Raw genomic sequence first — 27976 nt, 5'->3', positions numbered from 1 at the left:
ATGGTGCCAGTAATATGTGAAAATTAAAAGGATTTTATTGACTGATATGTTATTGCAGAAAACTCATTGAAATGTACAAACTGGACATTCAATATGTGATTTGTACATACATTATATTACAGGGATTTTTTAAACTAGTTAGAATAGACAGTACTGTTTTCACTTACAGAATGGTCATATCATTATAAGTACTGAAAAAGTCGATATGCTCTAATCTAAAAGTGAAATCAAAACAGAATTGGATATGATACATTGCTTTACGCTAATCATAGTGACTCAACATGCACCGTCATCACACATTGTTTCAGATGTATATACTGCACTGAAACATCTGAAGTCATGATTGCTTATTAAATAAAACCTCTTTTCCTAGCCTTGAGAATTATTTTCAGAAAAACATGAAACAATACATGTAAAACATGCCCTTGACTGTAAAATTTCACACCACTGTTCCTTGCAAATGTTTATTCCAACACTGTAGATCATACAGCCCAAAGCATTGATTAAATGATTCCATAAAGTTAATTCCAGATAGACACCTAGATAGATGTTTCATTTGTTTGTTTCTACTTCAGAGTCATATCAAAATAGAATCCATTATTGTCCGTACATTTATCAACTAGCACCTGATTTGTAACTCATTTTCTGCTCATACTTGCACTTTGATTATAAGAGAAAGTAGTTTAGTAATTCTACTGCATGTTATAATTTAAATATTCTCAGCTACTTTGTAAATTTAGAATTATTTACTGGTTCAATTCCCAATAAAACTGATATAATGGTATGAATTTCTCAGATACAAAGCTTTGTTTTAAATCTCTCCTTTTTATGGGAACCAACCACCATTAATTTTTTGATTAGTAATTATTACAAATACAGTTTCCATTATACAAAAGCCCCCTGAACAGTAACAATGTCCCCAGAATGTAAGTACAGCATTATTTCAACTTTAAAGGGCAGATGTGCAACTCACCCTTTGCAGCTACTGATGCGTTGGCATCGATACAACATCAGGACACAACCTGTACATGTATGCCTGGCTCAACTCGAGATGCCAGTTTCATAGATGAACTGGGTATGTCTGAGTTTTTAAACGTTTCTGAAGGCATACAGTCTTTAGATTCTGGAGAAAAGAGGGTTTTTTTGACAAGCTCCATATGGTACTTTTATGTTTCTTTGACCATGATATATGATGTATACCATCAAATTAATTTAAGACAAATACTTGTCACTTTAATCTACGTAGGCACAGGTAACTCAATAACTTTACTGCAGTGGCGATATCTTCAACGGTATCATGATTCTGGACTCCATTTCCTGAATAAGGGGCACTGAAAAAAAGAAAGATACACTCTCATTTACTTATAAAGATCCCATTAGTAATTCTGCACACTTGGGCTGTGTCTACATTGGCATCCCTTTTCCAGAAAAGGGATGCTAATGAGACACATCGCAATTGCAAATCCGCGGGGGATTTAAATATCCCCCGCGGCATTTGCATTTACATGGCTGCCGCTTTTTTCCGGCTTGGGGATAAGCCGGAGAAAAGCGCCAGTCTAGACGTGATTCTCCGGAAAATAAGCCCTTTTCCGGAGGATTTCTTATTCCTACTTTCAAGTAGGAATAAGAAATCCTCCGGAAAAGGGCTTATTTTCCGGAGAATCACGTCTAGACTGGCGCTTTTCTCCGGCTTATCCCCAAGCCGGAAAAAAGCGGCAGCCATGTAAATGCAAATGCCGCGGGGGATATTTAAATCCCCCGCGGATTTGCAATTCCGACTGGTCTAAACTGCATCCCTTTTCCGGAAAAGGGGTGTAGCGTAGACACAGCCTTGGAGTTGTGCTGTCAAACTATTCTACTAGCTAGCACATGTCAAATCTTTATTAATCCCTAATCACTCTTCCCCTTGTCACTGAAGAATAGTAGTTTTGAGAGATAAAGAAGAAAAAACAAAATAGTTTTTTAAATTTGAAAACAAAAAAAATCTGTTCCATTTCAGCAAGACACGGGTTAGCTTGCAGTTGTCCTGTAATACAGTATTTTCATTGTAATCTGACAGAACAACATTTGAAATATTTAGCATAGTCACATGCCAGATTTGTTATGAAAGCTGTTTCTGATATCAAAGGTCTTCTGGATTCTGGCTCCAAAGTCTACTTTCTCTATTTCGAGGAATCTATTTCACGGGGCCCCAATGTTTCACATGATAGCTGTTACAAAGAAAATCTAATGGCTTCTTTTAAAGCTTTATACAGTAAATAGTGAAATATGTTTGTGAGCAAAAAAATAAATCTTAGAACATATCTATTCCTTTGGCAGATGTTCTTTGGTACAAATATGTTTTTATTCCAACATTTATACAGCACCTACATCAATTTGCTGACATGTACAAAAATTGAAAACAGATTATTTGAACAACTGACTTCATAATTTTGTGAAATGCAACCTCTGTTTCCTTTTGTTAGAGTAACTGATGAACACACCAGCAAAATTCAACAGTTATGGCAGAGTAACTTGCTGAAACCAACAACGTGGCGCCCCTGTCCATTTAAAAAAAAGTTTACTCCATGGCCCATTTCAATGTAGTTCAGCTCTTACCTGTATAATATACTAGTTCATCCCAGCCATGTTTATGCCATGCAGAATTTCTTGTGTCTTCTCTGGACTGGAGGTCCTTGTAAGCTAGAGGAAAAAAGCACATGCACAAAAATTTAGTACGGAGTCAATGTGCTGCTGTCCATAACTATCATACTTTAAAATATTTAATTACATAAGAACATAAGAGCAGCCACACTGGGTCAGACCAAAGGTCCATCTAGCCCAGTGTCCTGTCTGCCGACAGTGGCCAATGCCAGATGCCCCAGAGGGAGGGAACACATCAGGTAATCCTCACGTGATCCCTCTCCTGTCACCCATTTCCAGACAATTCTGTGATTAAAGAGGTTGCAGATAGTGAGAAGACGGGGGCGGGGGAGAGTTAGATTCAGAGGCTTCACTTCATACAAAGGAAGAACTCCAAGACCAGTGGAAAGGGGGAAGGCAGAGCAAGTGAAAGAGCAGGTCTAGTGCTCATAAGGAAGCCATTCCACATGAATATCCCATGGCTAGGGCACCCTGGATTTTGCTACACATGGAGCCCTCAGGCAGCTTCTCTGTCTGACATTTACTTCTGGCAACCAGCCATAAGTATTCGTAGGAAGGCCAGGTCACTGGAACTTTAAGCTCCACTCCTATGCTGAACAGCACCTTCAAATGGAATAAGATGCAAGTGTGGCAAGGGCATTGAGTAGGCCTAGATACCGCAAGTAAGGCTGCATTCAAAATAGATTAGACCCGTGGTCACCAACAGGTCGATTGCGATCGACTGGTCGATTGCGAGGCCTCAACCAGTCGGTCGTGAGGTGTCCTGTCCACCCCACCCCCGAGAAGCCGCACTACCTACCTCCAGTGAAAATGGAGGTAGTGTCGGCTTCCTGGGGATGGACAGAAGTCCCCGCAGCTTAGCGCCACTTCCAGCGATTCCGGAAGTAGTGCTAGCTGCTCTGCTGGGTGTACTGCTGAAGGGAGCATTGGCTCCCTGCACCGCACAGGAGGGGTGAGCCAGCCCTGGGGGAGGCGCGCATGCGGGGTTTCCCTGCGCTGGGGGAGTCGGCCCTGGGGCAGGCGCACGCGGGGCTTCCCTGCGCCAGGGGAGGGGGTCAGCCCTGGGCAAGGCGTGCGCACGCGGGGCTTCCCTGGGGCAGGCGTGCATGGGGCTTCCCTGCACCACGGGTGGGGTCAGCCCCGGGGCAGTCACGCACTGGTTTCCCTCTGGGGGCGGGGGAATCCTGAGAGGAGGCAGATGCAGGGGACTCTCTGCCTCCACTGGCACCCCACTCCCCAGCCACAAAACTCTGTCCCCAACCACAGAATTCTGTTCGCCACTCCCCTGTTCCCAGCTACAGAACTCTGTCCCTATTCCTGTCCCCACTGGCACCCTGTCTCTTGCTGCAGAACCCTGTCCTCTGCCCTCCCAGCACCCTGTTCCCTCTCCTCTGTCCCCAGCCGCAGAACTCTGTCCCCACAAAATGTATAATTATAAATGCTTCATTTTAGATTTAAATAGCATGAATAAAAACCAGACCATTTATTTCATAACTATAAACACGTGATTTTAATTTTATACATCGCATAATTTAAAAATAAACTGTTTATCAGAGTGTGTAAGTAAGGGCTGGGGATAGCAAATGATGGACAGAAGGAGAATAGAGAGGGCGGGGCTTCAAGGAAGGGATGGGGCGGTAGATCTTTGCCTGTTCAGAGATTTAAAAAGTGATCTTGGGTGTAAAAAGGTTGGAGACCACTGGATTAGATAGATAATGCATCACACAGAGACTGGACCTCTGCATGGGTGCTCTAGGATCCAGGGTGCTGTAATTAGGGATGTTAAAATGAGTTTATTCAAGTAAATGTGTAACCACTGAAAATTTCACTGGGGGGTGGGTAGGGAAAGGACTGGGAAGAGGCAGGTGGCTCCCATAGGAGCTGGTGTGCACAGGAAACCACGAGCCCCCCACGAGCACTGATCTCCCACTGCACACGGCCCCCCCCTCCAGCACTGCTGCCTCTGGGGAAGAGGGTGCATGTAACCAATAAACCCAGGCTCACTGGTTAACCGTGTACATGGTTACACTTTCACATCCCTCGTTGGAATACAATTTCCTGTGCATAGCCCTGCAGTCTGAAAGTTGCAGCACACATTTCTTCAGTGTGGTTGTTAGACTGAGGAGGACTCTCCTCCTGAAAAGTTTGGAAACTGCCTAGCACACGGTGGGTGCTATTGCAAATAAAAAAAATGTTAGACTCTCTTTGAGGGGAGCATGCAGAGGTAACCTGAAGAGATACCTGACTTTTCCCTTCTCGTAGGAAGGCACAGTTTGACCCTTGGAAATCAAATCGCCCAGCATAGTCATTTCAGCATGAATCAGGGATGGAAAATCCTGTTTTAAGAGTTAGCTGGTTAAACATTAAGTGTAACTGTTGGAGGGGCCCTTTGTGCCCGGGGGACCCACAGTATGGGTGGGGGAGCAGTTCCAAATCAGCCTGGTCCAGTGCTCTGCAAGCTGCTCTAGCCAAGTCAGGACAAGCCTGCTGCACCACGCCACAGGTAAGGGGCTGCTCCATCCAGGCCCTCTGTGGCATGCCATGGGTGGTGGGCTGCTCCAGCCATGCTGGGAGAAAGCACCCCCCCCTCACAGTGTGCCACAGCGGGGTGGGGCTTCTCCAGCCAGGCCACCAGTGATGCTAACCAGGTAACCTGTTAACCCTTTACAGCCTTAGTGTGAATTCGGCCTGTGGGAAGAGACTGCAGGAATGAACTCATTATGTTCTCTTTACTTGAAGCAAACAGAAGACTCTAGCAATAAGAAAGGTCTGCACTGCTATACTGTAACTTCTGGTAGACATTACAGAAGGACAACGAAATGTCTATTGTGTATTTTTAACTTTAGTAACTAAAACTGCAAAATAAATGTGAAAAAATCCTTGTTGATATCAAAACATGGTTCTCTCTCTCTCACTATTCCATGTCTCGTTATAATGAGCCCACAGAATAGGTCCTCTTTAAGGATTCATTCAATATGACAGCTGAGTGTGTGCAGCAGAAAACAAAGAAGCTTACCCCAAAGATGGTGAACCATATATAACTGTCCAATTTGTGAGAAAAATCCTCCAACTGCTTCATTATTGTCCTGTCGGAAACGAATAGCACGAGCCCTAAAGACGACAAAACAGAACCTCTAGAGTAGAAGCCGTAGATGGGCCCAGGAAGCCAGTGGTAATTGGTAGGAAAGCAATTGGAATTAATCTCATCTCAAATGTTAAAGAAGCAGAGTCCAAAAGCAAACCACAACACTCAGTTCCTAGCAACAAAAAATTAATATATAACTTATGAAGCAGAGCTGCTCTGCCCGGTGCTTCCTGGAATCAGCCCCTGATCTGTTTCAGCAGCAGCTGACTTGGGGACCCCTGGGGCAGAGCAGCTGGGGTCCTGCCGGGTTGGTCCCGCAGCGCCGAGGGGCGGCGCTACGAGACCAACCCCGCAGCACCCCAGCTGCTCTGCCCCAGGCATCCCCAAGAGCAGCTGGGGTGCTGCCGGGTTGGTCCCGCAGCCCTGAGGGGCAGCGCTACGAGACCAACCCAGCAGCACCCCAGCTGCTCTGCTCTTGGCTTCCCCGATTCAGCTGCTGGTCAGTTTCAGCAGCAGCTGAATGGGGGAAGCCTGTCCGGCTGCCCCAGCACTTCCGGGTTCCTGATGGTGCTGGACCATCAGGAGTCCCGGAGCATTGGATGCCGGACTAATAGAGTTTTACTGTACTAACCAGTTAACCTTCTGAGTTTTAACAGTTCTTTCTAGACAGAGCAATGCATTGCCATGAATTCTGCAATACTACCTTGCTCAGGAGGCACAGGGGTCATCTGGACTAAACTTGGTACACGGAGCAGAGGGTACGGAAAACACCAAGAAAGAAGGGGAAGGGTGTGACCTAAACAAGACTGTGATTCAGTATTTAACATCTGCTGAAGTCAAACAAACACTTTCCACTGCTTCCCTGTCTGCCCCATCTTATACGTCGGAAACATGGCTCATGGAAGTCTCTAGCATTCACGCCTCAGTCGGGGCACTTCTACCCACAGAGGCTGGCTCTAGTGTACAAATCAAACTGAAAGATCTGAGATTACATTTAATTCCATGGGGAAAAACATTTCTGAAAAAGGGTATGCTATTTCCATTGACAAGCCTTCCAAATTCATGACTTTCAAAAACAGGAACACAAACTAATTACTGGAAACTTGAGATACCTTAATTTTTGGGAGAAGAAAAAAAATCATCCCTTGTAAATTAAAACTACCACCACCTAACCACATATCTTGTTTTGTATGTAACTGTGTACTAGTCAAGCCATAAGGTAGTCAAGCTAACTTAGGGGAGTTAGCCAATGGTGAAATTAAAAAAAAAAAAAAAACAAGCATGTTTTTGCAGCCACTTTTTTCTGATAATGAAATACTCAAGTCCTCCGCCCTTTTGGTGCCTTTCTTTGATCTGTACCACCAAAGTTGGAAGAGTGCAGTCTGGTGCAACAGAAAAGATCAAAGAAAGGCTCTTACTCATATCCCACCACACCTATTTTCCCTCCTCTATGCTAGTCTGGCAATTTTAGAGGAAAAAGAGAGACACACACCTATCCATCACTTTACCTATCCCCACAATCTCCTGAGGGGTCAGAACAGAGGGTTTGCACTAAGTAAACTGGATCATTGGGCCTATTACTGCAACTCTGGTATAACGAGTTATAACAAACTTTGGTTTTGAACAACTGCTGCACACTCACTAGGGAAAGGACAAAGCAGGGACATTATGCTATATGCGATTTTGTATATTTTGAACATTTTGTAACAATAAGAAACTTGAACATTTTGATAGAGGAAGTGAAAATTTGGAACATTTTAGGTGTCCTGAAAGAAGTTCTCAGGAAAAAAGGAAATATGAAAACTGGGGCACATACAGTCTCTTTGTATATAGGTCTATTTGTTTTGATCACAGTACCATGGACAAATGTGAGCAGGACTGGCAAAAGAGTTTAGCGGGTAGAGATGAACAACAGAATGGGCGAGGTTTTTAGTGGTGGATGACAGGAGTTCATTTTGTAGCTGTGAAAGGAACACAGTGCCAGTAGAGCAGAGATATTAGCAAAGTCATGGTATCACTTCTGCAGATGTCTGCTCTTGCTAAGAGTTTGAGCCTGCTCTTACTGAAGTCAACAGCAAAATTCCTGTTAATTTCGATGCAACAGGATCAGGCACCAAGTCAGTTACATCGGAGCTGTCTCTGCAGAGACTGACTGGGAAAGTAGACTGGACACAGAACAGCAAGCAAAACAATAGCGTTTTAATCTTGGCTCTGACATCGGCTCAGTAGGTGGCCTTGGAAAAGTTCCTTCCCCGATCAGCGCCTCAGAGGCTTTATCAGGGTAATACTCTTCCTTTCCTAACCAAGTTGTTTTGAAGATTAATATTTAAATGTTCGATGGATGAATAACATAATAGAAATAATGTTAAGTATTATTTACTTCTCAAAAGAATGATGCAGTCATGTTGGCCTCCTAAAAGAGGAAAGGTGGCCAAAGGGGCATGCTAGGTTGCACTAGCTCTCGAAGAATAAATGATGGATAAAATGAGAAAAGTAGAGACCAGCACCTTGATTGGCTGTTAAAATGACAGTAAATAAGAGAGCTCCCAGCATTGCTCATGGAAGCACTCCCTTTCTTTCCCAGAAAGACAAGCTAAAAGAATGAGTTTGCCAGAGCTATGTAGGACTAGGAGCAGCCCATAAACTTTGTGTATTTGGAGGGATGGGGCATTATTCTACCATCTCTACCCTACATGGCTTGAAACTATGAAATGTAATTAATAAACAAATTACTGCACACAACACGGTGACACACACTTACCAGTAGTTGCCCCATTCAATCATTGTTCCAGGCTGAAAGAAAAGGATAGAAGCTGTTTCAGGTTTAGTATTTTAAAGAATACTAGAACATTGGTACTCTTCAGTTGCATATTTTTGAAATACAGCCACTCCCCGACTTACGAACACATCAACTTTACGACCATCCATACTTACGCCCAACCTCCCATTAACCCCATTATAATATTTTCGAGCTGAGAACCATGTACGTCAAGTTTTTCGAACAGCGCGGGCAGCGCATTTAAGGGTATTTCCGACTTACGACCAAATGGAGTTACGACCAGGTGTTCAGAACGTAACCCATTCATAAGTCTGCCTGTAGATCTGACAAAAATTGATTTATTTTACATGAAGCAAAAATATAAAAGGGGGCAGGAGAGTGGCTTCCCTCCATATTTCACAAACTGACATTTTTATGCCTGCTGCTTGATCTGAGGACCACGTTATGGTCAATTTTCTGACCAAGTTAAGCTTTACAGGGCTCCCATTCTGAGTCTGATAACAGGCCACATGAACCAACTGAAGGAGTCCTTGAGTGACAGAACATACTTCTTTCCCTGAGACGCTGTGCATGCTGCCTCTGCAGGGTCTTTGAATATAAAACGTAAAATTGAGATTTGTCTATTAAAATGTTTTTAGAACAGTTTTTCAGGCTTGACAGACCATGCCAGCTACCCAAATCCCCACTCCTGCCTGCTAGTTTTAATGCCGCTTTTCAATAGTGCTCCCAACAGAAATATATTTGAGCATGTCTTTTCTGTTTATAAAGACAAACTGAGCACGGTTTAATTTTCACTAGTCTGAAGGAGTATTTTTTAAATAAAATGAAGAAAAATGAAAAATACTATGGCATGAGCTAAGTACTATTGAGATCCATTATCATAAGCAATTATTTGTATTATTGTAGTGCTTATGGTGCACTACTGACAAGGGGGAACTGAAATGGTTTTAAACAAGATATTGACATAGCCACAAATGTCAGCGATGCATTAGGTGAGCTGCTCTGATCTTGCACATACTTGTTAGGAGAATACAACATTGAGAATTCAGTCATTAATGTTACAGGTTTCCATTCTCGGCATTTCCATTTGAAAAAAAAAAAAAAAAAAGACATTTGTCAAATACAGTGATTCCTTTAAGTGCTTTCTGACTGCATATTCATTTGCAACTACACGATAAAGAAATTCTAGTCTTTTCCAGTCTCTTGCATGAGTGTGCACATGCTTCCTTTGAAGTCAATGAGCGGCAAGGGTGTGCAGCACTTCTCCGAAACTGGCCAGCACTTACAGGATCCAGCTTTTATAACTGGATTCAATCTATATTGAAGCCAGTAACTCACATGTGTGTTGAGTATTTTCAATTTTTAATCATTCATAAAAGAAAAATATATTCGACACTTACTCTAAGTTGATATGATCTCAGTTCATAAATATTAGGGCCCTCTCTGGGAACAGGTTCATTCCAAAAACTAAACTCCAACAGAAGCTGGTTCTTGCGAGAGAGAAGCATGTTACCTCTTTCTTTGCGAAACTCTGTGAATTCCTTAAAAGTAACAATCAAACTTTAATATATTATATTAACAAATTCTGCATGTCTATAAAACTTGTAAAACCACCTTGGGGACCTGTGCACCCAGTTCCTGTTACATTTAATAGTATCCAAATTCCGAAGGCAGATTTGAAAATATCAGCCAGTGTGTTTACATATCACAGTCTATATAAACAATTTTTGTACTGTGCAGTCTGGGTTTGAGCTGGTTAAATAATGCCACACTGGGTAAGTAAAATCCAGTGGGGCTATTTTCTACAGAGGCTGTACTGAGTGGTAATGTTTTATTAATGATAATACTGTTTTAACTAATACAGTTAGATTGTGTTGTATTATGAATGGCCGCTGACGATCTCCTGAACAATGTAATTGATTGTTTTTCCACCCGGGATGGTGCTAGGCTAGTTGAAGTGGGCGTGTAGGGCAGAGGAGAGAATCATAGAACCATAGAGCTGGAAGAGACCTCAGAAGGTCATCAAGTCCAGCCCCCTGCTCTAGGCAGGACCAATCCCAACTAATAGATGAAGAAAGTTGCAGGACTCCAGATCTACCAAATCCACATACAGAACATACATACAGGTGACTCATTAAAAGCTAGCTGACATACTTCCGTGCTTCCACACAGCATCTAAGATCACAGGCTGTGGCAGCAGCTCACAAGTACAGTGCTGAAGGCTCACACAGAAGCCTGTCAGTTTAAACTTCTTTTCTGCTCCCGCTGTGTGAAGTACAGCCTGGGGACCAGCAAATACCACCAAGCCCCAGCATGTAACCATCAAGTAAGAGGGCAAATGGAGAAGGGAGAGGAACAGTGTTTGCAAAAATTATGTTGAAGAGCAGAAGGAGAAAGACAGGAGGACAAAAAAGACAAAGCAAGAGAACAAAGTAAAGAGAAGCACTGTGTGAGGTAATATGGGGCGAGGGACATGGCTGGCTAGAGAACCCTCTCGTGGAGGAGCGCTGACAAAGGAGCCGAGAATCACAGACAATTCGCAATAGCAGAATATAAATTACAGACACCACTTTGCACCTCTACAACATTTTTCCATCTGGGGAACTCAAAATGTTATATAAACTTTAATGCCTTCAACCTCAGCTCGAGAGGTGTGTGAGCCTCTTTGTACAGAGAGCTACAATGCGGCATAGAAAGATGGAGTGACTTGGCCAAGGTCACACAGTTAGTCTGACAGCAAGAAATAGACTACAGGAGTCCCAACTTCTAGTATTTTGCTCTGACTGATGATAGACTCTGTTTCCTAGTGACACTTATTTCTAGCCAAAGTTTAAAAGGGGGTGGGGAGTCTCTTTTGGGTCGGAGGCCGCTGACCCACAGAAAAATCAGTCGGGGACCGCACACCAGTGAGAAGCAAAGTGAGAAGCCCCTGACTGAGAAGGAGAAAGACACTCCCCACATTCCCCTCGCACACCAGAGCTTAGGCTAGTAGATTTTGTGTGCTCCAGCCCTGCAGATGGGGGGCTGGGGGCTGAAGCACCAGTGCAGGCTCCCCAGTGCTGAGCCTCAGGGGCCAGATCCAGGCAAACTGGGGGCAACATCCAGCCCCTGGGCCTGAGGTTTCCCCCCCCGGTTTAAAACGTAGCCTCAGTTCAGACTTACTTTATTCTGTCGGAGTTTATTCATGACCTCAGTAAGAGCTGGATAGCCTCCCTCATACCGCCAGAGATGTACTGAAATAGAAATACACCTTTTTTAGAGGCTTGGGTATTTCTGGCAAAAGACATGAAACACCATAATATAAACAAGGCCATTAACACTACAGAATGACACAAAAGCAAAAGCTGGCTAGCATGCTCAAAATACATTTTCAGAGCAATATAGTGGAGCCATTTGCTTTTCCAAGGGGCTTCTGCTATTCTAGCAACAGATGATTAACCCTAAAGGCATAGGCAGCTGATAACGTAGGCAAGGGAAGGCATTGCCTTCTCAAAACTGCCCATGCTCCTGCTGCTTGGGAGGGCTGGGGCTCTCTTCAGCCACTCTCGAGAGCTGGGGCTGTGGCATGGCTGCCTGGCTCTCCAGCTGGCTGAAAAGGGCTGGGGCTGTGGTATGGCTGGCTGGGAAGGACTGGGCTCTGGTACAGCTGCTCAGGTCTCCATCTGCTAGGCGCTTTGGCTGGCCAGGAAGGGGGGCGCTGCACCAGTTTCTAGGACAGGTGATACTCAGGGTCTGGGGATGTTCAGGGGCTGGGGGAAGCAGTAATCTGGGTGGGGGCTGGCCACTGCTGTGGGAGCCAGGCTTGGCTTTGGGCCAGAAGCAAGTTGCAGGAAGGGCAGGGTTGGGCCTTGCTTTCTCCAGCTGGCTGTCCACTCACTGCCCAAGCCTAAAGGCAAGAACGTATAAAGATTTCTGAAGGGCCCTGTTACTACAGAATACTTCTGTGAGATGCTTTTCTGCGACTATGATTAAAATGGGGCTTCAACTTAACGCAGTGTCTTATGCCAAAGACTTGTTGCCCAGCTTCAGTAGCACAGCAGTAGCACTTGTGGGACAGATATATAAAGATGATGTTACTGTTAATTTTTAATTGTTCAGTGAGAAGAAGCAACCTTCAAAAGTACACCAAGAGAGACCCATACCCTTTAAGATATTAAAAATCAGGACTTTCCCCATCAAATAATTTCAAAGTGGGTACATATTTTGACCTAAATTTGACCATGCTTTTAAGTGGTTTGTGTAACAAGCAATCGTTATGCATTTTAAAAATAGCCATGCTAAAATATATTTCCTCCCATTTCCATCCTCTTTACTTCCATCTTCCCTCAAAGACCCACAAACGTAACCTTCCCTCCAACAGAGATTAGGGTTTAAAATCTTGTTTAATCAGTTTGGGCCTCCCTTGTCCAGCACCCTTGGGATCTGACCAGACCCAAATGAGGGAATTTCCTGGATGAGGGGAAGTCCTTGCCACTGGCCTCCCAGGACACTCCCCGTCTCTGAGACTGGCTCCACTCCGGTCCCCCTGCCCCCAGGCTCCAGCCTGCATGGCTTGGACTTGGGCTCTGACCTGCTGGGGTTTCCTGGGGATGTAGTTCCCTAGCCTGTGCTGCCTGCCCAGCCGGGGCTCACCAATGCCGCTGCTTCCTTGCACAGACTTGCTGGTCCTACTGCTGTCCTGCCCGTCCGGGGCTCACTGGTTCTGCTGCTGGCCCGGGAGCTACCCCTGCTGCGGCATTCAGCAGGGGTAGCTCTTGGGGCCGGTGCAAACTGGGACTAAGCAGTCCTGGCTCGTGCCAGCTCTGTAGTGTACTATGGCCTGGCAGCCAGCAGTTCGTGGCTTGACACTGGTCCATGAACTGGTGGCTGGGAACCACTGATCTAGGGTATCAATTTATTGGGAGACAAAAGTTCCATTACATGTTGTGATAACTTCAATGTGATGCAGGGCACTGTCATGTAACTATTACAATAGGACACGGAAAGTCAGAGTTAAGCTTCCAAACTGGCTAACATAAGCTAAATCCTGTCTCAGTCCACCTTTAACTATGGCCTTTAAGCCTAAATGTTCAGAAGTTTGATTTGTGCCTACAAAATAATGCAGGCAGAAAATGTATGCAGGAACAAAAAAATGCAGGAATAAGAGGAAGGGGCTGGCTTACCGTGTAGTGTTGCCCTCTCATTGATAAGAGATTAAAGTGTATTAACATAAGTATACAAATATGATTAAAAGAGAGGATTAGATAGTATTGCTTGAACAAGTACATTTTATGAACCAACACTTCAGTGTCAAGGTCAATATGCAATTTTAAAGTTAACAATTATTCACCAATTATTTTATGTAACAGCACACATACCCTCAAGTACACTGTTAAAGGTTTGTGAACAACAGTGATGATTTAAAAAGAAACCTGCCAAGCACACATGTCATTTGTATGGTTTTACATTCTGTTGTACTTCTATCTCCTACCAGCCTGATCTTGCTCTCCGTACCACGTGTTCCAAGTCCCCACCAGTGCACACGGGTAGTGTTTTTCTTCATGAATCTTTGGCAGCACCTCTTGACTTAAAAACAAGGAATACAGACACTACGTTGCTTTTCCTTTAGGGAGGCTACATTTAACAAATCATATTATGCCACCATTAACTCATAATTATGCCACCACGTGTTCATTATGGTATGAACGGTTACAAACTTCATTTTTCAGAAGAGAAAGCGGAAATACAAAAACCTGGTGTATGCAGGAAAATCTGATCGCTACAGCTGTATGTAAACTCAACCATAACCATTTCTAAGGCTGTTTTTCTACTACACAGCACGACACATTAGGGCTTTTGTTGCAAATCCACAAACAGGTGATGTTACCTGGCAGGTTACCGGATATATTTCATGTAATCCTGCCCAAATCTCATTACCATTCATACTAATTTGATGTGCAGCACACCTATATGAACTTAACAAGTTTTCTTTGTTAGCAGCACAGGTAAGACACGGATGGGTACGTCTAGACTGCAAGCTTCTTTCGAAAGAGAGCATCCACACCTCAAAACTGGATCAAAAAAGCTATCTGCTTTTTTGAAAGAGAGCGTCCAGACTGCATAGACGCACTCTCACGAAAGAAAGCCTGGACTGCTATTCACAGAAAGGCCACCAGGGCACCCATGCTTTTTTTCAATTGCCTCTTCTTTCGAAAAATGTCCCTATTCTGCATCCACACGTGCCTTTTTTCGAAAGAGCTCTTTTTAAAAAGGCATTCTTCCTTGTAATTTGAGGTTTACCAATGTTGAAAAAAAAAAAAAAAAAAAAAAAAAAAAAAAACCTGCATTCTTCCAATTTAATTTCGAAAGATTGTGATTAGAGTGTGGACGCTGGTGAAGTTTTTCCGAAAAAAGGGCAATTTTTTTGCAAAAACAATGTAGTCTAGATATACCCAGAGATGGGAAAGGATAACTTGTCTCCAGCACTAAAGTCCTGTAACAATGAAATTTCTATTATACCAAACAAATGAAAATAATCAATCGCTTTGTCTGATGGACATGAATATAGTCAAGTGATGGTTGCTTACTGTAGCATTACTTAACATCTTAGAAAGCAGACAGAGACTAATTTATCCGCTGAAATACAACCTACACAGCAAAAGCTGCTTAAAATCTAGTTCCTACATGCAACCTGGTCTAGAGAAACATATATAATAACATTCAAACAGGTTTCAGAACATTTGCTTTTCAACTTTTAAAGGCCAGCTACACTAGAAAGTTGATTTTTATTGGTTTCTTGCATCGCTGTTTAAGACAGATTTCACTGTACTGTACTTTGATAAGAGAGTTTGTTTCAGACTACCTTAATTTTCTTTTTATTACTTTTTTATTGCTAAATGTGTGTCAGACACTTAGCATTCTGGCTAGTAGCCATGGTTTTATGTACCATAATAAATAAGGAAGAACAGTCTTATGTATGTGAGTTTTATTCTTAGCTCTGTCACTGACTGGTCATGAGATCCTGACCAAATCACTTTACCATTCATGCCTCAATTTCTCCATGTGCATAACAGGTATAATATTATGTACTGATCTTACAAAGGGTCTGGGAGCTTTAAATGGTTTGTTTGTGAAGCACAGTAAGAGCCTAGGATCACAATTGCAACAGAAGTGTAAGTTATTATTACTTCAATAAAACTAAAAGCTAATTTTTGCTCTAGATTAGGAAGAATTTCACCTAATTCATTCATATGTTTGAGCCACACCTTTTATCATCCGAAGTCAAATGGGCTCTCAGAGCTTCAGAATGGGGCCCCCTAATGCTGAAAATTCATGAATTAGGGTTGTATCAGTCTTTGTTATACTGTTTTTCTATTAACTCATACAGTCATAGAAATGTAGGGCTGGAAGATGTCATCATATCCAGCTCCCTGTACTGAGCCAGAACAAAATAAGCTAGACCATTCATGATCAACCTGTTTTTAAAACCTCCACAACCTCTTTGAAAGCCTATTTCTGAGCGTCACTACCCTAACAGACAGTTTTTCCTAATATCTAACTCTAAATCTGTCTTGCTGCAGATTAACGTCCTTGCTTCTTGTCCTACCTTTGGCAAACACGTAGAACAACTGATCACAGTCCTCTTTATAACACGCCTTAATGTATTTAAAGACTTACAGCAGTGTTCTTTTCTCAAGGCTAAATATGCCCAGTTGGTTTAATCTTTCCCCATAGGTCAGGCTTTCTGAACCTTTTATCATTTTTGTTGCTTTCCTACAGGTTCTTTCCAATCTGACCGCTCTCCTAAAGTGCAGCACTCAGAATTGGACACCATCTTCCCCGTGAGGCTTTCCCAGTGCTAAATGGAGAGAGATAATTATCTTCTATGTCTTACATACAACACTCCTGTTATTCTGGAGTGTACTGTTGTGAAACTGCATTACACTGTTGACTCATATTCAATTTGTGATTCTCTATCTCCTGGCTCTTTTCCAGAGCTACAGCTACCTAGCCACTTATTCCCCATTTTGTTATGCTTCTGATTTTTCCTTCTTAAGTGAAGTATTTTGCACTTTTCTTTCTTGAATTTCACTCTATTGATTTCAGATCAAGTCTCCAATTTGTCAAGGTCATTTTGAATTCTAATACTATCACTCAGAGTGTCTGTAACCACTCAACTTAGAGTCAACCAGTTAAGTATACTCTCCACTCCATTTTCCAAGTTGTTCATGAAAATATTTACTAGTACCAGACCCTGGACTGACTCTTGCAAGACCCCTCCCAGCCTGATACTGCAGCACTGATAACTACTCTTTTGTACACCCACTGAACAATTTCACCCAGACTGTATTTCCCTAGTTTCCTTATGGGAATGTCATGTGGAAGTCTGTCAAAAATCTTACTAAAAATCAAGATGAAAATCTGTCATCTACTTTTCCTCCACCCCCCCACCCATCCACGAAGCTAGTAACCTTGTCAAGGTGGGAAATTAGGTTGTTTTGGCATGATTTGTTCTTGAAAAAAGTCCATGCTGACTAATCCTTATAGCCTTGTCATCCATTAGGTGCTTATAAACGGCATGTGTGATCATTTGTTCCAGTATCATTCCATGTATTAGTGATAGGTTGACTGGTCTATAAATTGCTCAAGTCCCCTTTGTTTCCCTTTCTAAAGATAGGAACTTTCCTTGCTCTTTGCCAAATCTCTGAAACCTCAATCATCTTCCGAAATTTCACTCATGCTCCGTGAATTAGTTCCTTAAGTACTTCAGTGTGAATTTAATCAAGCCCTCCTGACATGAATCCATTTAACTTGCCTAAACATTCTTTGACCTGGTCTTTCACAATTCAGACTTATTAATGTTAACTGTATTAAGTATCTGGTCACTATTAACCTTATTAGAGAAGGCTGAAGTAAAATAGGCATTAAACACCTTAGCTTTCTAATGTAGTAGGAGACTTATTATTTTGCTTCATCTTTCTTTTACTCCTAATGTACTAACAGGACCTCTTCTTATTGCTTTTTATGTCCTTTGCTAGGCGTGACTCATTTTGTGCCTTAGCCTGATTATGTCCATAGGGGCTCACACTGTTCTTTTGTACTTCTCCTTAACTCATTCATGTTTCCATTTTTTGTAGGATTCCTATTTTCATGTCATTAAGGAGCTCCTGATGAAAACACACTGCCCTCTTCCTATTTGCCCTATCTTCCCTTTGCATTAGGATAGTCTACAGTTGTGCCTTTAATATTGCCTCCTTGAGAAACTCCCAGCTCTCCTGAACTGAATTTCTTCCCACTAAATCTTACATACAATTTCTCTAAGTTTGTAAAAATCCGCATTTTGAAGTCCATTTTCCTGATTCTGCTGCTTTCATTCTTTCCTTAGAATCATGACATCTACCATGATCACTTTGACTCAAATTGCCTTCCTCCTTGGGATTTGCTACCAGTTCTTCCCTGTTGGTGGAAGCCTCCACGATCAGGATGCCAAGATCAATGACGGCTAATCCTTGACTCCATGAGCTGGCAGTATGTAACAAGGACCCTGACTGCTCAAGCTGAATTTTGGGGACTACTGAGAGAAGGTTCAGGAAAGCCTCAGATTGTCTTCCCTAAATTCTGGAGAGAGACCAGGTTCTTTCCTTCCCACTTGAATATTTAGGCTGATTTTGATTGCGTCCAAATCAAATACCATTGCTTTCAGCAGACTGCCATCACCTGCCATAATTGCCCCTGTACCTTCCCTTGAAAATATACATCTCTGCTTTGACTTGGCGCTGCTCCATCTGATAAATAAATGCTATTTGCCACTTCTCTACTCCATATAATTATACACATTTATACTGAGCTGGTTGAGAGTGATTTGCTCTTCTCCAGGTAAGCTTTTCTTGTTTCAATTGATTACCCTGGAAACTACTTTTTAAAGATTTTTCCCATTTGTATAGCAAAGAAGATCCTCTGTTTAATTTAAATGAAGAAAACAATTTTCATCCCCAAAACACTCTTTCTACTTTGGGCATTTTAACAAAGGATTATTCATACTGTACTAGAAATATATTAGTGCTTTCATCCAAAGCCAAGCAAACAACTTTAGGAAAATTAATTTATGAAGTTTAGAAGAACCCCGGTAAGATGGTAATGTATTATTTCCATTTTAGAGATGAGTAAATGAAGGCACAAAGAGGTCAGATAACCTACTCATGGTTACATGGAGAGTCATTACTCTCGAGAGCAGAAGTCAGGAGTTGTGACCTCCAGCCTACTGTTGTAACTAATAAATCACACTTAAAACAATAAATAGACTAACTCGGCTACCCCTCTGAAACTTAAAACAATATCAGGCTATTATTATGCTAAACTGATTTCTATTTAATTGATACCCTGTCTTAAAAGATCAGTTTCAATGAGAAAGAACTGCCATTTTGAAACATGGAAAGCTCATGTTTCCCAACTTGAGTGCAGCAAATATACCGCTAAATCAGACTTAACATTTCTGTGACTTTTTTAAATTAGTACAATAAAAACCAAATATTGACACTTATTTTAAAACTACAAAAAAGTTTTTGGAAATTCTATGCAACAGTCCTCTAGATAAAATTCACTGAAGATCAAGCCCACACAAGGTTTCATAATGCCTCAATGTATGGTTCTCCCCCTCCCAAGCAGGTTCCCTGTAAACTGAGCACCTGAGCAACCACCCAGGCGATATTCAAATACTGCCCAGCAGATTAACAGAGTGTCCACAGCTGGCAGCATGTGTTTCTACTGGTTGTGCACATCTGCACATGCCTCGGTGCACATAAAATTTATTCTGCACACAGAAGAAAAAAATTAGAGGGAACACTGCTCCCCAGTGACTCTTTTCTTCCAGTTTGCAGATAGAATTCCTACCAAGTAATTTTTTTCATTGCAGCTGAAGGAAGGGTAAACTGGGACAGCAGGATTTGTCTAAAAATGAAGTAGTCTTACGACAACTACAGGTTGAAGAAAAGATGTACCTGAATGCTTCTCATAGGCACTCTGAAAACAGTATCTGATGCAATTCAATCAAAGAACCCCAAAAAGGAGCCATAGGAGGAGAACGTCAAAGAAGCATCTGTGCCAAATATCCTCAAGAATAAATGATTTGTTCACAATAATTCCCATCTTCTCAAATAAATAAAGAAAAAAAATCACATGCCAACCAATTTACAGAATCCTTTTGCTCTGAAACACAGGTCAAAAAAGCAAAATATAATATATCAACTTACCAAAGTTTGTTGTAGGCATCTAGGTATTCTGGCTTTACATTGTGAACTGAAACAACAAAATTCAGTGATAAATGTAGTAGCAAAAATAAAATAAGCGTAAAAAAATGTTAAATATAAAAATATCACCCACACTGTATTTTATACAGACTGCTGGTCTCCTTTTTGGCTAGTAGATTGGAGTGAGCATCTTTCCTTGGGTCCACTTTGCGGACAAAGAGTGATTTTAACCAGCTGTCTTCACCTGCTCTGTTAGTGGATGATGCCAGCCCCCTAAACATCAATGAATACATTGCATTGTCACTGAATGTTTATTGAAAAATGCAGACAGGAGGAAAGTCAGTCAAGATCAAGCGCAGCATCATTCCTCTATACACATTACAATATTATGTTAAGTCTTTCCATAACCTTACTTTGCAGCAGTGTAAAGGTCCAGTATTTACCCAGCAAGATAAATACACTGGGGTTATGTCTATACTGCCCCCTCTTGTGCAAAAAAATATGCAAATGAGGCAAAGCATGGAATATTGCCACACTTCATTTGCATAATTAGGCTCCATTTTTCTGCAAAACCCCCCTCTTGCGCAAGAGCCGTTCTTCCTCTTTTTTCAGGAAGAAGGGCTCTTGCGCAAAAATGGAGCCTCATGAATTATGCAAATGAGGCACGGTGATATTCCATGCTTTGCCTCATTTGCATTTTTTGGGGCAAGAGGGGGCAGTATAGACATAGCCCTACTGAAAAGGCTTCCTGGGATGGCACTGAAATGGTGCAGCTTTACTTCTCTCTTGTACCACCTTGCACAGAGGAAAAGCATGGGCATGGAAGGGCACGGATGGAATGCTGCTGTGTTCCAGCTAGTCCCAGTTCACGCAACAGACCCAAGAGCCACTGCAGTCAAGAATATTGTAAGTATTTATATTAGTGTGATGGGGCGATCAAGTCCAGCGGTGGCGGGATGCTCGAGCCCCGCATCCCAGCCGGGTTCGTCCCGGCACTGTGGGGGTTGCCGCTCGGAAAGCGGCGGCGGTGCGGCACCTGTTCCAGGGCGGCTAGAAGGGGTGGTGAGCTCCTCGGGCGGGGGAAGGAGAGGCGTGGCACAGGGTAGGGGCGTCACGCCGCCGCGCCAGCAAAGTATGGCGCAGGGCAGGCACAACCCACCACTGTGCCGGCAAAGCATATCAGCAGGTGATTTAAATCTGTGAGAAAGGGGAGGCAAGGGCTGGTGGGAGGTAGCAGCATGGCGAACGCTGCGGAGGCAGGCATGCTGGACTGGGAAGCCCGGAGGAAGAGGCAGGGGGGTGAAGAGGAGCCCAGGTGGAACGACCGGAGCGAAGATGTGCAAGATGCGCCAGCGTTAAGACAGCTACGAGCTGAGGACAGACGTGTGACTGGTAAGATGAACTCCTGTTTTGGTGGAGTGTCGGAGTCCTGGAACAGAGTTAAGGAGTAGGAAGTGGCCCAGGGAAGGGTGTTTTTGGGCCTCCCCGCCAACCAGGCAGGGGTGCAGCTGTGACCCTGCCTTAGGGCCCTGGGCCAAGACTCGGTGCAGAGGGAGGGCTTGGGTCCCCCTACTCCGCCACCAACGGCCGAAGCCGTCGACCAGAGGCGAGTGGGGACTTTTAACTGCAGAAAGACAACAAAGAACATTTTGATACAACTTGGACCCAGAGGGACTCAAACTGGGGGAGGGTCCCACAAAAGGGTGGTGTCCGCTGCATGTAAGCAGGGAGTTGAAGGCTGCTTGGTTGGATGAAACGGCACAGGCGCAGACCTAAGGGAGGGGTACACCAGTTGTGTTCTATTGTGGGTAAAGGTGATACTAATAAACTGAGCGGTGGGACCCAACCCCCGCCAACCTCTGTGTAACAGTCGGGCTTTAAGTCAGCCACAAAACACTGGGAGGTATAAAGCCATTTTCATGCTCCTGCTCTGTTCCTGCATTGATTAGACTCCGTAAAGACTGAGAACAGAAGCCACTATGTGTTTTTTTCTTTTAAACTATTTTTACTCAAGCAAGATATCTATATCTGCCCAGAAATATGTGGTCAAAATGAATATGCTAGTGATTGAACACAAGTAAAGACTGCGCAAATATTGCTTCATTTACTGTGAATGGCATAGTAAATGCCATACATGGTCCCATGTTTAGGGAAGCATCATGGAAGAGAAGAAATAGCAATTATGGCGACTCTACTTCGGGAATAGGTTAGAATGGCAGGAGTCACAAAGTTTGCACAGATTTTAATTTTTGAACAGTAGCCATTATAATGTCCAGGATTCAAATTCATTTTCTTTGTTCAATATTAACAGTTTGTTGCACTTAGAAACGGAGTTGATTTTGAGAGACTGTCTGAAAGCCTAGCTTGTTAAACAAATAGTTTCTGCAAATGCCTTTGCAAAACTGCTATTTTCTACATCCTTACAATAAAAATCACAATAGACAACATGGTTTTTCTTAAAGAATACATTAGTGTTTTGGGTTTTTTTAAGTGTTGAAAAGACCATAAAGCTACCATATGATATACTCTAGCTTTATTTACGCCAATATGAAAAAATCTTGTATTAAAATGAACAGCAAGCAACAGCAACCTGAAAAGAGCCTATTGTTTAATGCTTCTTTTTTATAATGTACAAAGGTAGCCTGGATCTTATAATATTTTTCTTCTTCCCAATCCCCATTAGAAGTATTTGCTTGAAGCTTCTCCCCTTTTCTTGGAAGATTGTGGAAGGACTTTAAATTACTTTATTCTGGGGGATGTTTGTTATTGGCTAGGAAAGCCATAGGAGAGATTACAACTTCCAACTGTGAAATTATCTTTCAAATCCCCAAAAGACTGAAAATATTCCAGAAATAATATTGGGGCATAAAATATTGTGGTGGTTTATATTGCTTAACCCAGCATTTCTCAAACTGTGGTTCCCGACCCCCCAGGGGTCACGAGCAACTCAGAGGCTGGTTGCAGTAATGGGGAGGGGGGTCGCGAGCAACTGAGAGGGGGGGAGATCATGGTATCACAAGTCTGAGAACCCCTGGCATAACCAAGCAACATGCTGAAGGAGGCAGAACACCCATGTGACAGCTAAGAAAAGATAGCTGGGAATGAGGTGACCTTCCACACAAAAAAGAAAATCTCTCGCTGTTCCACTCCATGAAAACCACTTATCTCTGACCCCATTCAAACACACTACTGCACAGAAAACTAAGCAGAATACTACTGACCAAAAATGTTTACAAGGATCTTCTGTGCCAGGAATACTGCATGGCAGGTAGAGCTAACCTGTCATCTGAAGAAGTGGATTGTGCCCACGAAAGCTCATGATACCATCTACATGTTTTATTAGTCTTTAAGGTGCTACTAGACTATTTGTTGTTTTTTAAGTTTTTCCTGTTACAGACTAACTCGGCTAACCCTCTGAAGTAGTTGATCGGTAATCCTTTTGTATCCCATTGCCAATGCAAAAAGGCTCAGAATACCACTGTAAGTCAGGCCATCTATCTATCTACTATAGGGGCTGATAAGAACTTACCTTCCCTGAAAGGTGTCATGAGAGTTAGCTGTTTGTAAAGCATTCTGACAATGAAAGTCCCCAGTAATCATGTTTACTTTCTCATTTGTGAACATTACCACTACAGCAGAAAGGACATGATGGGTATGGGATACTATTGGATAACCAAGTTCTCTGCTAGTAGGATAGACTTACAACTTTGTTGTTGTTTGCCACATAAAAGAAGGAGATAGTTTTCTCTTAATTTCTTAATGAAATGGTGACCTTAATAATACTTTGCAATTGCATGATACTTTTAATCCAAGAACTTCAAAGAACTTTAAGAACATGGATTAATAAAGTGTTACTATACACTTGCTATGGAGCATTCGCAACATTTTATTCTACTCTAATCTTTTTATTAGTTCAGAAACATTCCCTACAGTAGAACTTAAGTGCTTTATACATCTCATTTGGAAGAATACTCCAGTCTAACACAGTGGTTCCCAACCTTTTTTATGCTGCAGACCAGCAAACCCATTCACAAACTTTTTTCATTATGCAAATAATGAATATGCAAATAAAATATTACCTGTCCACTGATCTCCAAACCAGCCCCTTGCTCCCCAGTGCTTAATACCCTTTAATCCCTTAACCTCTGACCCCTACAACCCATGCCAATACCCTCTTGCCTTGTAACACCACCATGCCCTCACCCAACACCCCTTTGATCTTTGCCCCCATGCCCACCTATCGAGCATTGCTATTACTGCTGCGTAGGCAGGGGGAGCGGCCGTTGCCAGTGCATGCTCTCCCTCCTCCTTCAAGCCCTCTCCCTCCCCAAGTGCACCTTGCGCCCCCATGGGTAGAATGGGGGGGAGGAGGGTGCAGAGCTCTGGCCGGCTGCCATTACCAAAGGTGTTGGGGGACACCCCCTGCTCTGCCTCCTGAGCCCCAGCAAAAGTTGGCAAAAGCAGCTGCGCAGGCAGGGGAAGCGGCCGCTGGTTGTGCACATGCTCCCTCCTCCTTTGTACCCCCTCTTCCCCCCCAAGCAGGGAGGGGGGAGGAAGAAGGAGGAAGGGAGGCTCCTCCAGTTCCACCTCAGCCACCATGGCTGCTCCGGCACCTGTGCTGGTCCATGGACCAGCAATTGGGAACCACTGGTCTACGGACTGGCAATTGGGAACCACTGGACTAACAGACTCTTAGATTCCAAGGCCAGAAAAGACCACTGTGATGATCTAATCTGAGATCCTGTATAACAGAGGCCACAGAACTCTCTCAAAATAATTCCTAGATTTCTTGTAGAAAAACATCAAATTTTTATCTAAGAATTAGAGGGGTAGCCGTGTTAGTCTGAATCTGCAAAAGCGGCGAGGAGTCCTGTGGCACCTTAGAGACTAACTGAAGTGTAGGAGCATAAGCTTTCGTGGGTCTTTGCCCACAAAAGCTTATGCTCCTACACTTCAGTTAGTCTCTAAGGTGCCACAGGACTCCTCGCTGCTATCTAAGAATTGTCAGTGATAAAGAATCCACCATGACCCTTAGTAAATTGTTCCAGTTGTTACTCTAATGGTAAAACATTTATACCTTATTTCCAGCCTGACCCTTACTGTTTGGGAATGTATCTAAATTGTAAAAACTAAATTGTAACACAGGGTAAGAAAATGTTACATCATAGATAAAGGATAGGTATATGGGGTTTCCAACAGCATAATATTTTTGGTTTTCTGGGAGCCATGTTTCTCACAGCATTACAGGCAACCTATCACGGAATCATTTTCAATCCTTTTCTTTAAGGCACAGCCTGACTTTACTGGTTATGGTCCCAATCCCACAAATTTAGAGTACTTAGAGAAACGCATGTGTGTGTTGGCAGGAACTAGACCTACAACTGCATCTGCTACGTAAACAATTGTTCTATATACAATTGTACATCCAGACTGGGTTGTAAAGAGAAAAAATGATCAGCCAATGTGTGTACATATTTCAAACTGTTAGTGACTCTTGTAGATGTTAGAAAGAAAGAAAGAAAGAAAGAAAGAAAGAAAGAAAGAAAGAAAGAAAGAAAGAAAGAAAGAAAGAAAGAAAGAAAGAAAGAAAGAAAGAAAGAATCATTGATGCCCAAGATTTCAATGGGACACTATTACTTTAAAACAATTCAACAAAATAAATTTCCTTATTTTGGAAGCATCATTGGTACCTTGTTACTGAAAGGAAAATTGAAATTTTTAAAAAGCAAAGTTTAGTTTTCACTGTTTTGCTTCTGGCATTACTTTTATTATTTTTTAATATAAGGGACTAATCAGTTTCTAATCAATTTCACCTTTCTGTTCTCATATACTACCTCAGTGCTACAGCAGGCAGCTGAAAATATTGATTTAAAAATGGGATTCAAGACACAGGGACATATTACCATCCACCAAGTTTTCTTTTAGTCCAAAACCTAGATTCAATGTTAGGACAAATCCTAACTAGCTGCACTGATGGCGTTTCCCCGGAAAGAGAAAACGCTGAACGGAGCAGTCACTGCAATCCAGCCGACAGGCTTTGATTCCTGTTCTAAACACACATGAAAGCTGGGGCACGTACAACATAACCCAGGCTGCACGGGCCCATTCCAGCCGGGCTCAGCGGGGCGGGTCCCCCGGGGGCGTTGGGGCAGCGGGGCCCTGGCGCAGATGGCGGGAGGCCTGCGCTGCAGGGGGTCGAACGCAGGCTGTGGGGGAGCCCCCAGTGCGGGCGGGGTACGAGGACAATGCGGGGGGGGGGGCTGCCCGGGCCCAGCCCGCGGGCGGCCCATGACCTTGAGGGAGACCCCGGGCGAGGGGCGCTTACTCGGGGCTGAGACTTTCCCGCCCTGCCGGCGGCTCCCGCCCCCGCGGCTCCACGTACAGCCCGCGAGGGCCGGGCCCCGGGGCTGCCGCGCTCACCTGAGGGCCAGGCCGCCGCGGGCCGGGAGGCGAGGCCCGGCCCTGCCCAGCCCGCCGGCTCCCCCCAGGCTCCGCCGCAGCAGCACTCGGGTCGCCATCTTGCTCCGGCCTCTCAGTCCAGCGCGCCCCGGCCTGGGCGAAGGAGACGAGCCTGCAGTACCCGCCGGCCGCCACCAGGGGGCCTGGCACTGCGAGGGGGAGCAGCCCCCTCCCACCCGACTCTTAACCCCTTGGCTGCCGGGCTCGGCCCCCGCGTGCCTGCGGGTCCAGCCCACATCCCACGAGCCAGGCACCTGCGCCGTCAGGCGGCGGAGGGGAGCCCCATTTGCACCCGCACATCTCTTAAAACCTATTTTAACCCACCCACTGCAAGTCCCTGGAGGCTGATGCCACTGCCTGTCTTCCTCTCTTGGGGATAAAGCTACCAGTGTGTGTCTCTTTCTCTCCCCCTCACAGGGTAATAATTCTGTGTCCTCATCAACGTGTCAGGGAAGAAATATTTACCTGCATAGAGACCCAGGGCTGCCCTCAGCTCTGCCACTACTAGCTGCCAGCCTTGGCAAGCCCTTTCACCTTTCTTTGCTAGTTTTCTCCTCTGTAAAATAAGGGCAATACTTGGCCTATGCTCAACTGCTTATGTGTTTGTAATCACAGGGCCTAAGGTTTTACATGCTATCATTGGTTACCATGGTCTCTAGTCTGTAAAACAAAAAACACAACTGTGTGTACTATGAAAGCTTACAGTGTAATTGTTGGCTGCTCTTTACACTGTTGTTCCTTTCATGGAATGTGTGAGAACTCTGAACATGAAATATGTGTACATCTATCTGTAACTTGTTACCACTCCAACAACTTACTGGAAATTAGAATGCTTTTTTTTCCCTGGTGTGCTCCTGTTGGAAACCCTGAAGGTGCAGATATTAACATACAAACTTGTTCTAGTAATATACTGAAGTAACTGGCAAAACTCACTGTCATTTTCAGTGATCAAAACAATATTGGTTTGACTTGGTAGTCAATGACAATTTCTTTTTTTTCCTCCTGGAGAAGAGAACCAGAATTGGAATATATCTTCAGTGTGAAGTTAAGACATCTGTATAAGATGATTTGGAATTAACACACACTGCAGAGAGACACATGTAAACTTGAATATAAAGTGAATGTATTCCTTGCAGGGAAGGAAAGCAAATAAATTAAGACAGGCAGGACTTTAACCACCTGTGCTAGAATAGAAAGAGGCACAAATAATTTCATATTCCTGAGGAGGAGCTGTTCCCAAGTCTTGCTTTATCAGTAGCACCTCATCCACAGAGACTGATTCTCTAGAAGTTCAGGCTGGAATCCTAACCCTGCAAAGTGATGAGTGCAGGTACTCTCATATACTCATTTGAACAGTCAGTGAGTGATGGAACAGATTCCTTCCCCCAACTCTGGGCCTGACTTCTATGCAAGAGCAATGCAAGAGTGTCATATGTGGTCTTACGCTATCCCTTGCACAACATGTGTTTTGGGGATGGGAGAGGATGTCACAAGCACCAGACCTACTCTAAATTTATGCAGTGCTATAGTGGCAGCTGCCCAGAATCCAGGCAACAAAGGCAAGTGTAATCCTTAACTACTCTGAACTACATACTTTTTGCTATAACTTTTGGAGACTCTGTTCTTGCATCTCTTTGCAGGATTTCCCTAATTACATTTTCTTAAGAAATTAATATTCCAGACAACTTTACTTCAACTCTTTTGCATTACATCATGGGATTTTTCTAATATTCATGTTTTTAAATTTTTCCTATTTGCAGAACAATACTTAGACACAGTAAAACA

The 27976-nt window shown here is 43.4% G+C and overlaps 1 protein-coding gene across 1 annotated transcript; it reads right to left on the bottom strand.

Moving 5' to 3' along the window:
* Nucleotides 1-13: 13 nt before the first annotated feature.
* Nucleotides 14-26317, bottom strand: NIPSNAP2 (nipsnap homolog 2). The gene is made up of 10 exons (XM_075905105.2): nt 26153-26317; nt 19866-20005; nt 19736-19781; nt 13978-14072; nt 11670-11740; nt 9908-10048; nt 8490-8521; nt 5660-5754; nt 2599-2682; nt 14-1331 (listed from the first exon to the last, which is right to left on the bottom strand). The coding sequence occupies exons 1-10, from the start codon at nt 26248-26250 to the stop codon at nt 1267-1269; spliced, it is 867 nt and encodes a 288-aa protein (XP_075761220.1). The 5' UTR covers nt 26251-26317; the 3' UTR covers nt 14-1266.
* Between the last annotated feature and the right edge of the window lie 1659 nt (nt 26318-27976).

Source organism: Pelodiscus sinensis, chromosome 21 (genome assembly GCF_052426305.1).
Source record: "Pelodiscus sinensis isolate ZL-2025 chromosome 21, ASM5242630v1, whole genome shotgun sequence".
Taxonomy (NCBI): domain Eukaryota; kingdom Metazoa; phylum Chordata; order Testudines; family Trionychidae; genus Pelodiscus; species Pelodiscus sinensis.
Note: the sequence above shows the minus strand (reverse complement) of the source record. Positions and strands in the feature narration are given on the sequence as shown.